This window comes from Notolepis coatsorum (genome assembly GCF_963971535.1).
Source record: "Notolepis coatsorum genome assembly, chromosome: 1".
NCBI lineage: Eukaryota > Metazoa > Chordata > Actinopteri > Aulopiformes > Paralepididae > Notolepis > Notolepis coatsorum.
In genome coordinates this window covers 68,540,706-68,556,761 of record NC_140165.1, presented here as the reverse complement: position 1 = coordinate 68,556,761, position 16,056 = coordinate 68,540,706, and the positions used below count along the sequence as shown (strand labels likewise).

The window sequence follows — 16,056 nt, the reverse complement described above, 5'->3', positions numbered from 1 at the left end:
TGTAAACAAGACAAACGTCTTTCTCAGGTCTGCATCCCCTGCCTTAACAATTGTGTGTATTGAGCCGTACTGTATTGTACCCATTCTGCAATCTGTTAAATAAAGTTTTCATTCATTCATTCATTCATTCATTCATTCATTCATTCATTCATTCATTCATTCATTCATTCATTCATTCATTCAGTAAAAAAAATAAAAGAGATACGAAAATTTAAAATATAGGCCTCTCTCTTATACATGCCTCCTCCTAATACAAGCCTGGTATCCACTACAGTTGAAACAAATACAAGCCGGGGTTACTATTAGAGGAATTACGGTATTCTATATATTTTTTAAAGTGACATATAAAAACGCCACTGTGCGTGCGTGCACGTGTGTGTGGGGGGGCCTCCACAAGAATCTGGCCCAGGGGCCTCTGAAGTCTTAATCTGGCCTTGTGTATCGCACTGTATTACTTCAGAAGGATCCGCCCCTTCCTGACAAAAGAAGCCACTCAACTCTTCGTCCATGAGTCATGTCTCGCCTCGATACCTGCAATGCACTACTAGCTGGTCTACCAACCACCGCCACCTGACCAAGCCTCTCATACAGAACGCAGCGGCCCGCCTGATCTCCAACCTACCAAAGTCAGCCCATGTCACCCCACTTCTCAGGGACCTGCACTGGCTCCCCAACGCCGCACGAATCCGCTTCAAGGTCCTCAACCTGCATATTGCACAGCGAAGGGAACGGCTCGCGCCTACCTCCGGTCAATGGTCTCTAACTAGACACCCTCAAGACCCCTACGCTCTGCATCTTCTAGCCTCCTCAGACCCACTCCTATCCGAGCTCCGGGAGGGTCATCAAGGAGAAGCCGGCTATTCTCTGTCCTCGCTCCACAATGGTGGAACAAACTTCCCACCACAGTTAGGACAGCCGAAATTCGACTAATTGGACGCCGTAGAATAAAAACACACCAAAAACTAAAAGAAAACTAAAAACAAAAACCACACTAACCTTTGTGCTGTTTTTTACTATCATGCTATCATACTCCTATCTTCCTTGCCTATATTACTACCTACTATGCTAATATGTCTTTACTACTATGCATTCAAGACTGTAGCACCCAAGTTTCGACACGGTTTGACAGACATTGTTACTCAGCTGAAAGAGTTGTACCCTTCCTGCTGACCTGTTGTACAGAGCGCTTTGGTCACTTCGGATAAGAGCGTGAGATAAATGACAAAATGTAAATGTTAATGTATTAAATGCCCCATCTCAATCATCGCCCCTCTTTCCTTGATCCTCTAATCATAACCATTGATTCCCTCTGACAAAATGTGCAATGGTTGTGATTGTACAATCACGGAAATAGGGTGTAACCCTTTCACTGCCCCGCGACAACGGGTTAACCCTTTCACAACCACACTAGAGAAGGTTAACCCTTTCACTACCGCACTACAGACGGTTACCCTACACACGATTAGTAATAGGTTAACCTTCTGTAGTGTGGTAGTGAAAGGGATAATATAGCTCAATTTCATCGATGACATGATACTGTATCTAATCCTCTTCTAATGTAATGTCTAATGTGTTGTCGAGAGACGGAGAGAAGGATACATGACTCTCTCCTGGCTGCGGTCGTATCTGGACACCATGACAGTGCAGGCACCACAGCCCCCTCCCCCACAGCCATACTTGGTACCAGTCAGACCCACTGGTGGAGCGGGAAGGAAGCGGGACATTGACTGGTAATTGTCATCGTTGTCATCATCATTATTATCATCATCATTATCATCACCATCATAAATCATTATCATCATCATAAATCATTATCACCATCATAAATCATTATCATCGCCACCATCATAAATCATTATCACCATCATTAAATCATTATCATCATCATAAATCATTATCACCATCATAAATCATTATCATCGCCACCATCATAAATCATTATCATCATCATAAATCATTATCACCATCACCATCATAAATCATTATCAACATCACCATCATAAATCATTATCATCATCATCATAAATCATCATCATCACCATCATAAATCATTATCACCATCATAAATCATTATCATCATCATAAATCATTATCATCGTCACCATCATAAATCATTATCAGCATAAATCATTATCATCATCAGTCACCATCATAAATCATTATCATCATCACCATCATAAATCATTCATCGTTTTGGAGTTGAATTTGGAGTGTATTTCGTGACTGTTGGGAACTAGGCTACACTGGCACACCTACTTCCAGTGAATGACGCTAAGCTAGGCTAACGGTGCGGCTGTTCCCTAAGCCTAATGCATGCACAGAGAAGAAAATGGTTTGTATCTGCTTGTCTGACTCCAGGGTAGATGGCAAATAAGCTAATTTCCCAAAAGTTGGCGTGTTCCTTTAAGATTGCTCAACAAGACCTAAAGTCTGTGAATAGAATAGAATATAACCTTTCCTCCTGAGGAAGCCAAGTAGCACCTCCTCCGGATCTGCATTCCTTTCAATGACCTGAAAGAAAGAAAGAAAGAAAGAAAGAAAGAAAGAAAGAAAGAAAGAAAGAAAGAAAGAAAGAAAGAAAGAAAGAAAGAAAGAAAGAAAGAAAGAAAGAAAGGAAGGAATTGTGAATTGGGTTTGAAATACTGTTGGCATGTTCCTTTCACCTGTGGCTTTATTATCTGTATATTCATTGTGGATGTAGTCTTTTTATGTTAATTTATGCAAAGGAATGTATGCAAAGTTGCAGAGGAGAGACGAGCAGCCTACTGTACACACTACACCACTTTAAACATGGCCAGTGCGCTGTTCACACAACACCACTTTAAACATGGTCACTGTGCTGTTCACACAACACCACTTTAAACATGGTCAGTGTGCTGTGCTGTTAACACAACACCACTTTAAACATGGTCAGTGTGTTCACACAACACCACTTTAAACATGGTCAGTGTGCTGTCCACACTACACCACTTTAAACATGGTCAGTGTTCTGTTCACACAACACCACTTTAAACATGGTCAGTGTGTCATGGTTTTTGCCTTATTTCACCTTTCTGTGAGGGACAGCTGTCTATTTTTGCTTTATTTCACCTCTCTGTGAGGGATAGCTATCAATCCCTGTTCCCTGTGGTTAATTGCCTCATGGGTCGGCAGGTGTGTGGGCTTGATTGCACCTGATGCAGTGCAGCTGTGCCTATGGCCATGTGGAGTCTATTTAAGTTTGGAGATCGCAGTGTCAACTGCTTTTTCGTTTCCTAGTGTTGGCTGTCCTTTTGGTCACGCTCATTATATTGAAGTGTAATCTGATCTCTGATTCAGAATTGAGCTTTATGGTAGTCATTCTTATTTTAGGCTACTCACGTGATTCTACACATAAACTCCCTTAGTGGAGGTTTATTGTTTTACTTTTTCCAATATAAACTCCTTTATTAGGAGGTGTTCTTGTGGCTTATTTACTTTTATACTATACCTCTTTATTGAGAGTAGTCCTGTTTTTTGGGATTGATTTATTTTCTTAATTACTCACTTTGAGATTTCCACCTGTAAAGGTTGTTTTCTGTTGTTTAATTTTTCCCCTCTCCTAAAATATCTGCGTAAGCACTAAGCAGTCTAGTGGTTGTCCTTTCACGGATAACTTTAAGAATCCCTGTTATCTGCTCATGACCCACACACACACACAGCCCTCAATTTTACTGTTCTATTTTATTGCACTGCACTATTTTACTGTGTATCAGTGATAATCAAACTGTAAGAAAAAAGAGGCATATTAAGATCTTAGATCCTAATATGAAAAACTAAGTGATTTAAAGGGGAACTATTTTACTATTTCTTTCACTATTTGGGCACTTTTACACAATTCCTGTGAGTCTATGGAACACCTCTGTAATATATATATATTTTTTATTCATTGTTTTGTATTTCTAATCAAGTCCTCAAAAACAGCATTTTTCTACCTCAAGATCTCGAGCCGTTTTGAGCCTGGGCTCCTAAACCACTGCGCCGGGTCCCGCCGCCTGAACATTAACATGCAGCAGTGTCTCTCTGACATCACATATCGCGCACATTTTCAAATGACTCAGTTCAGTGAGGGTGAATATTGAGAGAGGAGAATTGGAAGAATGCGCCAATATGAGAATTTTGAGACATAGATCATATTAATATAAGTTCACATAGCTAGGAAACAATGCTAAACACTCAAAAAGGCCATTTATAAGATAGTTCCCCTTTAATGTTCTATGCCTTACCTTGACTTTGTCTATTTTGCTGATATCTATTTTATGATTATTTTATGTCTGTGATTGGCTTCTTCTCTTCTTCTGCTTTGTCACATGCCTGGTGCGCCCAGCAATCACAGCGCTCCGGCATGTCACAATGCGGAAGAAAAAGAGTAAGCCATTTTGACACAACACTACCTCAGTGATTTTTACTCATTTATAAAAATGTATTTAAAATGTTTATTAGCAACGCCGAGCTTTCAAACCACCCCGCTTTTTTGTGTGAAACCCTCGTGCAACTGTGAGTACCTTTGAAATGTCTCTGTGATACATTTATAACGAACCGTTCGTCAATAACCATGAAGCACTGGTGAACATTCCCATGGTTAGTAATGAAGAGCAAGTGACTGTTGTATTCACTGGCCAAAGCATATTGACGTGCATCAATGTCACGAAAGGGGCTATGAAAGGTTAATCTTCTGTAGTGTGGTAGTGAAAGGGTTAAGGGATTATTCCCAGGATTAAGAGGTAAAGTGCCAGACATCGTAGCAAAACACAGCCCCACCATTTTGCTCAGGGCTCCATAAAGGCTTCGTCTTATGTCATGTAAAATCAACAGTTTCAGCCTTGAGTCGGATGTCTCCGGAGATGGAGATGGGAGCCAAGATGAGAGAGCGGAGAAATGTAGCATTTACGCTGGCTTTTGCCATGCTCGTCAACCAGGGTGTCTAATTCAGTGTCTCTGTGACTCGTCACAGCAGATGGCGTCTGCTGACTGCCATGTGACTCACTCCATAAGTATTTGTATAAAGACATGGAAGAAAAAGTAGTTTGTATAATGTTTCACTGGGATTACAAAAATGTATTAATTAATAAATGAATCTATATATCCTCTCCGCCTCACCTCACAATTTTTTACTTTTCTACTGTACTATAATTGTATTGCCTGTATTATGCCTTCTACTATTACCCTTCCCATACATGTACCCCCTCCCCCATGCTGCTACTGTATGATGCCTGCATTTCCCTAAGGGGATCAATAAAGGAATATCTATCTAGATCTAATATCTAGGCTGTGTGGGTCATAAAAGAGCACCACAAAGATTGCAAATTTAGTGCAAACTCAAGTTTGAGATTCCTGTATAATATCCTGCATCCAAAAGCTGGAAAACAGAAAGGGGTTGTGTTGTGGCATACCCTAAAGCAGTGTTTCTCAAAGTGGGGGGCGCGCCACCCAGGGGGGGCGCAGAGGCATGACAGGGGGGGCCTTGAGATAAAAAAAAAAAAAAACGTTTTTTTTTATTACAGAAAATTATCACTAAAGTGCTATCTGTTGCATCTGCACTGTTCTCCATGAAAATACCATATTTGGATAAGTTTGACCATTTCTCAAAATCTGAAAATCATTATTTAATAAAACACAGAAAAGGATCACCAAGTTACTCTCGATAAAAAAAAAACTTTACAGACAACATTGAGACAAAGCTTCCTGACACATCTCCATCCAAACTCTTGGAAGAACTCATTGAAATCTCATCTGATACCACCTGGAGAGCTAGTTTCAGAGTGTGGTGCTGAGTACCAAGTATCTCATGATGCAGCAGTTAAGGTGTTGATACCATTCAGCACCACATATCTGTGTGAAGCTGGCTTTTCATCCATGACAGCTCTGAAAACAAAATATAGGGCCAATTTGAGCCTTGAGGATGACATGCGTGTTGCCTTGTCAAAGACTGACAGCAATAAAGACTTTTTGCTTATTTCCTATGTTCGCTTTGTAAATTCCCAGTCACTGAGTGAAGATCTGCTGTTTTGCAAATATGTCAAAAACAGAGCGACAGCTGATGAGCTCTTCAAAATTATTGACAGTTACCTGACAGAACATGGACTGAAATGGGAGAACTGTGTGGGCTTTTGCTCTGACGGTGCGCAGGCCATGGCAGGGAAAAGGAGGGGGCTACAGGCGCTCATCAAGGGGGTCTCGCCAAACGCGCAATGGACGCACTGTAAATTCACAGAGAGGCGCCAGCGTCAAGACAGCTTAGCCCTGAGCTGAATGAAGGATCAGCGTCCTACCCCAATGAGTAAATAAAAAAAGGGCTAATATACAATGGAACTAAATTAATGACAGGATAATCAATCAAAACGGACAATAGAAATCAAGTAACTTCAAAACTAAAGTGTTTTATGACCATCTAACAGGAAGACTCATGTTTTAAACTGTGAATCAATATCTGTTTTGTTATGACTTGCTTGCTTTGACCCTTTTTCTTATTATCTCCACTGTTTTTATTCTGTCTATTTTATGCTCATTGTATGTCTATTTTACTGCTGTGATTCTTGTATGAAAGGTGCTATACAAATAAAGTGTATTATTATTATTCATAAAGTGTCATATTTCAGTGAAGGCTATTATTATAACCTTTCCACCAGGCTATTGGTCAGTTAATGTTCTGTGTGTTTTTTGAACAAAGTTCTCTGAGATTCAATTTACGTTTTATTTCTTTTCGTATAGTGATACAACTCATGTTTACATTCATGTGAAATAACTGTAGATATAAAAAAATATATATATATATGTTTATCACTTCATTTTGCAATATAATGTTGAGGTTATACAAGTATCATTACACGACTAAAGCAGGCAAACCTAAAATAGAAAAGAAAAGGGGCTTAGACCAGAGAGGGTTAAGTCCATACATATACTGTAATAGAATAGAATAGAAATACTTTATTCATCCAGAGGGAAATGTGGCACTACAAATCGCTCACAGTAAACATTTAGGTAGACAAAACAAAGTCACGAATAAGAACAAGCCTAAGAATAAAGAATAAAATAAGCCTAAGAATAAAATACAGTCCGGGATTAACATTTCCTATGTTATGTATATACATTCTAATATAAAATATACAGTACAAATCTACAGAAATCTACAGTAAGTGTAATATTGAACAATGTTGTTTTAAAAGTAAAAGTCCGGGAAGATGGTAACTGTCACCCTGTGCTCAGTGATGCATTGCAGTCGTCAGTTTAAAAGACAAATACGGCTATAGTATGAAAAAAAAAAAAAAAAAAAAAAAAAAAGGTAATGACGCTCACCTTTTTGCCATTGACAAAAAAGATCAGTTCAGAAGAAGAAGCCATTGTGGAGAATCCTGAAAACGAACGAACTAGTTTATCAATCGGGGGGGAAATGGCTGCTGCCTCTGTGTCTGGTCAGTTTAAATACTAGATGTGAATCACATCACATGGGGCTCAAGCTTGGCAATCAATTTCACGTATTCATCTGTAAAGGTTGTGAGAAGCCGATCCCAGCAGACAAAGCATTTTCTTCAGGCAAAAGATGACAAGAAGATGTCTCAGAGTTCTGGGAGAACAAGTTAAATGGAGCGGGTGACAACATGGTAACCGCTGAAACTCTACAGTGGGTACAGTCTTATGCCAGAACTGTACAGAAGGTAACCAACATTGGGACACTTTATTATATGCCAATAACTCATGTGCAAGTTTGAAGTGCAATCTTCTAAGTGTAAGTCCCATCATTACATCATCACCAACGAGTTCATTAGCTTGTATCAGAATCAGATTTATTGGCCAAGTGTGTTACACACACACACACACACACACACACACACACACACACACACACACACACACACACACACACACACACACACACACACACACACACACACACACACACACACACACACACACACACACACACACACACACACAGAAAGGAATTTGTTTCCGGCTGTTGGTGTCTCTTGAGTGGACTTTGAAGTATTTTTTTAATCCACTTTTTCTCCTTATTTTTCAATTTTCTCCCATCCCGATTTCATATTGCCAATTCTCCCCTCCCCTGTCTTGAACGTTGCTAGACTATGCCTCCCACTGGTCGGCTGTAGTGAGGATAGAAGCCTTGCATCACGTGTCCCCTCCGGTACACGAGGAGGCAGCCTGTTGCATCTTTTCACCAAACAGCGCAGACTCTCAGTGGCGAGGAGTAACGCGTGGGAGGCTCACGCTGCCCCCAATACTTCCTGTCTCTGCTGTACAGGCGTCACCCAACCGACCTGTATGAGTCACTGTCCACAATGTCCAATCCCCACCCATCAACTTTCCACCCGCTACCTCTGCCAATTGAGATAGTATGACGACTGGCCCAAGCCGGATGCAACGCTGACTCTGGGGAAGTCTAAGTCTTTATTCATTGCACACATTGACAATGTCGTCATGCAGTGACACACATGCGATGGGCGGCACACACAGATGAAATGTCGCAGATGAAATGTTCCTCTCTGTGTTTGACCCATATCCAGACCATAATATACAAGCAGATGGGACCACATGTAAGCCGGTGCATCGGTTGCCAAGGAAAAGACACCGGCTTGATCCTGAAAACCACTAAATGTATCATATCATCTAAAAAAATAACAACCACTCCAGGAAAATACTAACTTGTAAGTCCTGAAGACTGGGCATTGTCAAAGTTGTCTGAATATTGCAAGATGTGAATCACTAACCAAAACACCATTTGGATGTGTCTGAATCGGATGTCATTTAATCATTTGTTATAAATGCAGTATTCAGATCTTTGTAGATCTCTGGAAGCTTCACTGTAGATGGCTGGTGCACTGATACATTTCCACGCCTCTAGTGTGGAATCTGGTCCGTTTTCTTCTTGAGATTTCTTGTCTGTAGAATAAAAGCAAAATTTTGTTATTGTGAAGTCATGTATATGTGGAAACGCCCTAACAATAATTGAACCTTTGTTTCCAGGGGTTTGCCCTTTAGGAGTATTGTGCACTGCTGTGGAAGGTGCAAGATTGAGACCTGGTTGAGAGGGCAGCTTATTAAAAAGGAACAGATAATACAGTCTCTCAAACAGGATGCTCAGAAAAAAACATTCTGTACTGTGGAAAGTGTTGTCCAAAAAGAAACAAAGATCAAGGCTTTTTAAGTACTACACTGGGATCACATATGTTAGATTCATGTTATTGTTCGCTTTTCTTGTGCCTGCTGGCTGTGATGCACCTTATGCAAAGGGACGTAAAGACATTAACTCATTCAGTGCCAGGGATTAGCCTTGTCCTGTTCTAGCTATGCCACGCATTAAAGATAGAGGTGCGTCACCTTGTTTGTAGAGCTATATCTATATTCTATATTATAGCTATGGAGACAATACTATAGTCATTTGACAGCGACTTTCTTCCGTCGAACATGCAAAAAGAGAAAAAAATGTCATGCATACGTTCACGCGTTATCCCGTGGTGAATATAAGTATAGTTTAGGAGTGATCCGGGATAATTCATGAAAAGCAGAGTTATAGGGCGCTACGTGTATTCTACTATAAGCTTTGGCGTGTCTTACCTGGACACGCTAATATTTCCATATCAAATGCATATAATAGGTATTATGTTTCATCATGAATGCATGAAAGGGGGGGGGGGTAGATTTTTTATGCTTTGATGGTCAGTAACTGTTATGGTTTGTAACCGACCCCAATCGCACAACACAAGACAGGTATGAGAGTAAGCCAAAACAGGGCAAATCTTTATTATAGAACAAAAGGCGGAACAGTCCCTTTATGGGAGAACACAAAAAACACTAGAGTCAAGGAAAACTGGAAAATGCGGCACTGTGACTTTAAGAGGCGAACAGGCTAAGGGACTAGGGCTAAGGGACAGGGCCAGGGCTAAATGTCAAGGACCAGGACCAGGGGCACTGGAGAGGGGAACAGGGGAGAACACAAAAACACTAGAGTCAAGGAAATAAGGAAAATGCGGCACTGTGCCTTTAAGAGGCGAACAGGCTAAGGGACTAGGGCTAAGGGACAGGGCCAGGGCTAAATGTCAAGGACCAGGGGCACTGGAGAGGGGAACAGGGGAGAACACAAAACACTAGAGTCAAGGAAAACTGGAAAATGCGGCACTGTGCCTTTAAGAGGCGAACAGGCTAAGGGACTAGGGCTAAAGGACAGGGCCAGGGCTAAATGTCAAGGACTAGGACCAGGGGCACTGGAGAGGCGAACAGGCTAAGGGACAGGGCTAAGTGTCAGGGACAAAGGCTAAGGGCCAGGGCTACGGGCCAGGGCTGCTTACAGGGATGAGGACAGGGTTCCGACGGCGGAGGCCTGGCAAGGGGACAGGGGCCCGACGGCGGGGGCCGGGCACGGAGACAGGGGCCCGACAGCGGAGGCCGGGCACGGAGGCAGGGGCCCGACGGCGGAGGCCTGTCACGGGGACAGGGGCCCGACGGCGGAGGCCTGGTACGAAGACAGGGGCCCGACAGCGGGGGCCGGGCACGGAGACAGGGGCCCGACGGCGGAGACCTGTTACGGGGACAGGGGCCCGGCGGCGGAGGCCTGGTACGGAGACAGGGGCCCGACAGCAGAGGCCGGGGGGAAGAGGCGCCATCCTCCCGTGGAAATAGGGAGCGATGACGCGCCGGCTTGACGTCTGGAGTGGGAACACTGGCAACCTCCCGTAGAGAATTAGAGAGCGAAGGCGGTGTCCCACTCCAGGCACGGAGATCCTCTTCCTCCTCCTCGGGGGGGCCGGGCACGGAGACTTGACTTGACTTGACTTGAGACAGGGGCCCGACAGCGGAGGCCGGGGGGAAGAGGCGCCATCCTCCCGTGGAAATAGGGAGCGATGACGCGCCGGCTTGACGTCTGGAGTGGGAACACTGGCAACCTCCCGTAGAGAATTAGAGAGCGAAGGCGGTGTCCCACTCCAGGCACTGGGATCCTCTTCCTCCTCCTCGGGGGGGCCGGGCAACGCAGAACAAAGGGGTCCCAGGGGACCGGGGCGAAGAGATGCCATCCTCCCGTGGAAAATAGGGAGCGATGACGCGCCGGCTTGACGTCTGGAGTGGGAACACTGGAAAACCTCCCGTAGAGAATTAGAGAGCGAAGACGGTGTCCCACTCCAGGCAAACGGCGACAGGTGGTGATGGCTGGCACGTCGTCTCACGCCGGAGACGCGGCAGGTGATGGTAACGTACAGGATGGTAACGTACAGAACTCCATGAACACAGAGTGAACACAGATACAGAACGACCCGACCAGGACTGGAAGGGAGGTCCAGGTATATAAAGCCCTCTGGGGCGCTAATCATAAACTATGACAGCTGCGTGAAGGTAGTCCAAGGGTGGGGGCTGGTGAAGAGTAGAGGAGAGTAAATCATCGCAAGGGTGGGGGCTGGTGAGGGAGAGTAGACAGGGAAAAGTTCAGGGAACAGGCGAATCCTCACAGTACCTCCCCCTCCACGGGAGCCACCGGGCGACCGAAACACTACCATGACGGGGCAGAACACTAACATGACGGTCAGAACACTAACATGACGGGGCAGAACACTAACATGACGGTCAGAACACTAACATGACGGGGAAGAACACTAACATGACGGGGCAGAACACTAACATGACGGTCAGAACACTAACATGACGGTCAGAACACTACCATGACGGGTCAGAACACTACGGAATCAGACAGCGGGGCAGGGGACAAGACAAGGCAACAAACAAAAAAAAACTGGGCCATGCTAGCAGGGGAAGCTACACCTAAAGTGGGGCTAGCAGAGGGACTGGGTAGCTGCCAGAGCATTGCTAGCTACAGGGCCTATGCTAGCTGTACTGCTACATTAGCATAGAGGCTGCGCTAGCTGCCGGAGCTAGGCTAGCAGACAGGGCTGGACTAGCAAAGGAGAACAAGCTAGCTGGAAGGACAGTCCTAGCTGTGGGGAACAGGGTAGCCAACAGGGGAGCTAACGAGGCTAACAGGGGAGCTAACAGGGGAGTCAACAGGGGAACTAACAGGAAAACTAACAGGGGAACTAACAGGGGAACTAGAGGGAGCTAGAGGGAACTAGAGGGAACTAACAGGGGCTAACTCACATACACTGTCTGTGCTGGCTGGGGTCGTCGACTGGTCGGGTCGTACTGTTATGGTTTGTAACCGACCCCAATCGCACAACACAAGACAGGTATGAGAGTAAGCCAAAACAGGGCAAATCTTTATTATAGAACAAAAGGCGAACAGTCCCTTTATGGGAGAACACAAAACACACTAGAGTCAAGGAAAACTGGAAAATGCGGCACTGTGCCTTTAAGAGGCGAACAGGCTAAGGGACTAGGGCTAAGGGACAGGGCCAGGGCTAAATGTCAAGGACCAGGACCAGGGGCACTGGAGAGGGGAACAGGGGAGAACACAAAAACACTAGAGTCAAGGAAATAAGGAAAATGCGGCACTGTGCCTTTAAGAGGCGAACAGGCTAAGGGACTAGGGCTAAGGGACAGGGCCAGGGCTAAATGTCAAGGACCAGGACCAGGGGCACTGGAGAGGGGAACAGGGGAGAACACAAAACACTAGAGTCAAGGAAAACTGGAAAATGCGGCACTGTGCCTTTAATAGGCGAACAGGCTAAGGGACTAGGGCTAAAGGACAGGGCCAGGGCTAAATGTCAAGGACTAGGACCAGGGGCACTGGAGAGGGGAACAGGGGAGAACACAAAACACTAGAGTCAAGGAAATAAGGAAAATGCGGCACTGTGCCTTTAAGAGGCGAACAGGCTAAGGGACAGGGCTAAGTGTCAGGGACAAAGGCTAAGGGCCAGGGCTACGGGCCAGGGCTGCTTACAGGGATGAGGACAGGGTTCCGACGGCGGAGGCCTGGCAAGGGGACAGGGGCCCGACGGCGGGGGCCGGGCACGGAGGCAGGGGCCCGACGGCGGAGGCCTGTCATGGGGACAGGGGCCCGACGGCGGAGGCCTGGTATGGAGACAGGGGCCCGACAGCGGGGGCCGGGCACGGAGACAGGGTCCCGATGGCGGAGGCCTGTCACGGAGACAGGGGCCCGACAGCAGAGGCCGGGGGGAAGAGGCGCCATCCTCCCATGGAAATAGGGAGCGATGACGCGCCGGCTTGACGTCTGGAGTGGGAACACTGGCAACCTCCCGTAGAGAATTAGAGAGCGAAGGCGGTGTCCCACTCCAGGCACGGAGATCCTCTTCCTCCTCCTCGGGGGGGCCGGGCACGGAGACTTGACTTGACTTGACTTGAGACAGGGGCCCGACAGCGGAGGCCGGGGGGAAGAGGCGCCATCCTCCCGTAGAGAATTAGGGAGCGATGACGCGCCGGCTTGACGTCTGGAGTGGGAACACTGGCAACCTCCCGTAGAGAATTAGAGAGCGAAGGCGGTGTCCCACTCCAGGCACGGAGATCCTCTTCCTCCTCCTCGGGGGGGCCGGGCACGGAGACTTGACTTGACTTGACTTGAGACAGGAGCCCGACAGCGGAGGCCGGGGGGAAGAGGCGCCATCCTCCCGTAGAGAATTAGGGAGCGATGACGCGCCGGCTTGACGTCTGGAGTGGGAACACTGGCAACCTCCCGTAGAGAATTAGAGAGCGAAGGCGGTGTCCCACTCCAGGCACGGAGATCCTCTTCCTCCTTCTCGGGGGGGGGGGGGCGGGCACGGAGACTTGACTTGAGACAGGGGCCCGACAGCGGAGGCCGGGGGGAAGAGGCGCCATCCTCCCGTGGAAATAGGGAGCGATGACGCGCCGGCTTGGCGTCTGGAGTGGGAACACTGGCAACCTCCCGTAGAGAATTAGAGAGCGAAGGCGGTGTCCCACTCCAGGCACGGAGATCCTCCTCCTCGGGGGGGCCGGGCACGGAGACTTGACTTGACTTGAGACAGGGGCCCGACAGCGGAGGCCGGGGGGAAGAGGCGCCATCCTCCCGTGGAAATAGGGAGCGATGACGCGCCGGCTTGACGTCTGGAGTGGGAACACTGGCAACCTCCCGTAGAGAATTAGAGAGCGAAGGCGGTGTCCCACTCCAGGCACGGGGATCCTCTTCCTCCTCCTCGGGGGGGCCGGGCAACGCAGAACAAAGGGGTCCCAGGGGACCGGGGGGCGAAGAGATGCCATCCTCCCCTGGAAAATAGGGAGCGATGACGCGCCGGCTTGACGTCTGGAGTGGGAACACTGGCAACCTCCCGTAGAGAATTAGAGAGCGAAGGCGGTGTCCCACTCCAGGCACGGAGATCCTCTTCCTCCTCCTCGGGGGGGCCGGGCACGGAGACTTGACTTGACTTGACTTGAGACAGGGGCCCGACAGCGGAGGCCGGGGGGAAGAGGCGCCATCCTCCCGTAGAGAATTAGGGAGCGATGACGCGCCGGCTTGACGTCTGGAGTGGGAACACTGGCAACCTCCCGTAGAGAATTAGAGAGCGAAGGCGGTGTCCCACTCCAGGCACGGAGATCCTCTTCCTCCTCCTCAGGGGGCCGGGCACGGAGACTTGACTTGACTTGACTTGAGACAGGAGCCCGACAGCGGAGGCCGGGGGGAAGAGGCGCCATCCTCCCGTAGAGAATTAGGGAGCGATGACGCGCCGGCTTGACGTCTGGAGTGGGAACACTGGCAACCTCCCGTAGAGAATTAGAGAGCGAAGGCGGTGTCCCACTCCAGGCACGGAGATCCTCTTCCTCCTTCTCGGGGGGGGGGGGCGGGCACGGAGACTTGACTTGACTTGAGACAGGGGCCCGACAGCGGAGGCCGGGGGGAAGAGGCGCCATCCTCCCGTGGAAATAGGGAGCGATGACGCGCCGGCTTGGCGTCTGGAGTGGGAACACTGGCAACCTCCCGTAGAGAATTAGAGAGCGAAGGCGGTGTCCCACTCCAGGCACGGAGATCCTCCTCCTCGGGGGGGCCGGGCACGGAGACTTGACTTGACTTGAGACAGGGGCCCGACAGCGGAGGCCGGGGGGAAGAGGCGCCATCCTCCCGTGGAAATAGGGAGCGATGACGCGCCGGCTTGACGTCTGGAGTGGGAACACTGGCAACCTCCCGTAGAGAATTAGAGAGCGAAGGCGGTGTCCCACTCCAGGCACGGGGATCCTCTTCCTCCTCCTCGGGGGGGCCGGGCAACGCAGAACAAAGGGGTCCCAGGGGACCGGGGGGCGAAGAGATGCCATCCTCCCCTGGAAAATAGGGAGCGATGACGCGCCGGCTTGACGTCTGGAGTGGGAACACTGGCAACCTCCCGTAGAGAATTAGAGAGCGAAGGCGGTGTCCCACTCCAGGCACGGAGATCCTCTTCCTCCTCCTCGGGGGGGCCGGGCACGGAGACTTGACTTGACTTGAGACAGGAGCCCGACAGCGGAGGCCGGGGGGAAGAGGCGCCATCCTCCCGTAGAGAATTAGGGAGCGATGACGCGCCGGCTTGACGTCTGGAGTGGGAACACTGGCAACCTCCCGTAGAGAATTAGAGAGCGAAGGCGGTGTCCCACTCCAGGCACGGAGATCCTCTTCCTCGGGGGGGCCGGGCACGGAGACTTGACTTGACTTGACTTGAGACAGGGGACCGACAGCGGAGGCCGGGGGGAAGAGGCGCCATCCTCCCGTGGAAATAGGGAGCGATGACGCGCCGGCTTGGCGTCTGGAGTGGGAACACTGGCAACCTCCCGTAGAGAATTAGAGAGCGAAGGCGGTGTCCCACTCCAGGCACGGAGATCCTCTTCCTCCTCCTCGGGGGGGCCGGGCACGGAGACTTGACTTGACTTGAGACAGGGGCCCGACAGCGGAGGCCGGGGGGAAGAGGCGCCATCCTCCCGTGGAAATAGGGAGCGATGACGCGCCGGCTTGACGTCTGGAGTGGGAACACTGGCAACCTCCCGTAGAGAATTAGAGAGCGAAGGCGGTGTCCCACTCCAGGCACGGGGATCCTCTTCCTCCTCCTCGGGGGGGCCGGGCAACGCAGAACAAAGGGGTCCCAGGGGACCGGGGCGAAGAGATGCCATCCTCCCGTGGAAAATAGGGAGCGATGACGCGCC

The 16,056-nt window shown here is 48.5% G+C and overlaps 1 protein-coding gene across 1 annotated transcript in view; it reads right to left on the bottom strand.

Annotated features, from left to right (window-relative positions):
* The window catches only part of aox5 (aldehyde oxidase 5), a gene marked incomplete at both ends in the record, with an annotated part of 234,481 nt that extends 227,122 nt beyond the window's left edge, over positions 1–7,359 (bottom strand). Inside the window, 3 exons of the mRNA XM_084324128.1 lie at positions 1,600–1,696; positions 2,454–2,511; positions 7,315–7,359. Coding sequence (XP_084180254.1) covers positions 1,600–1,696; positions 2,454–2,511; positions 7,315–7,359 — 200 coding nt within the window. The remainder of the gene's footprint in view (positions 1–1,599; positions 1,697–2,453; positions 2,512–7,314) is intronic.
* Positions 7,360–16,056: the final 8,697 nt, after the last annotated feature.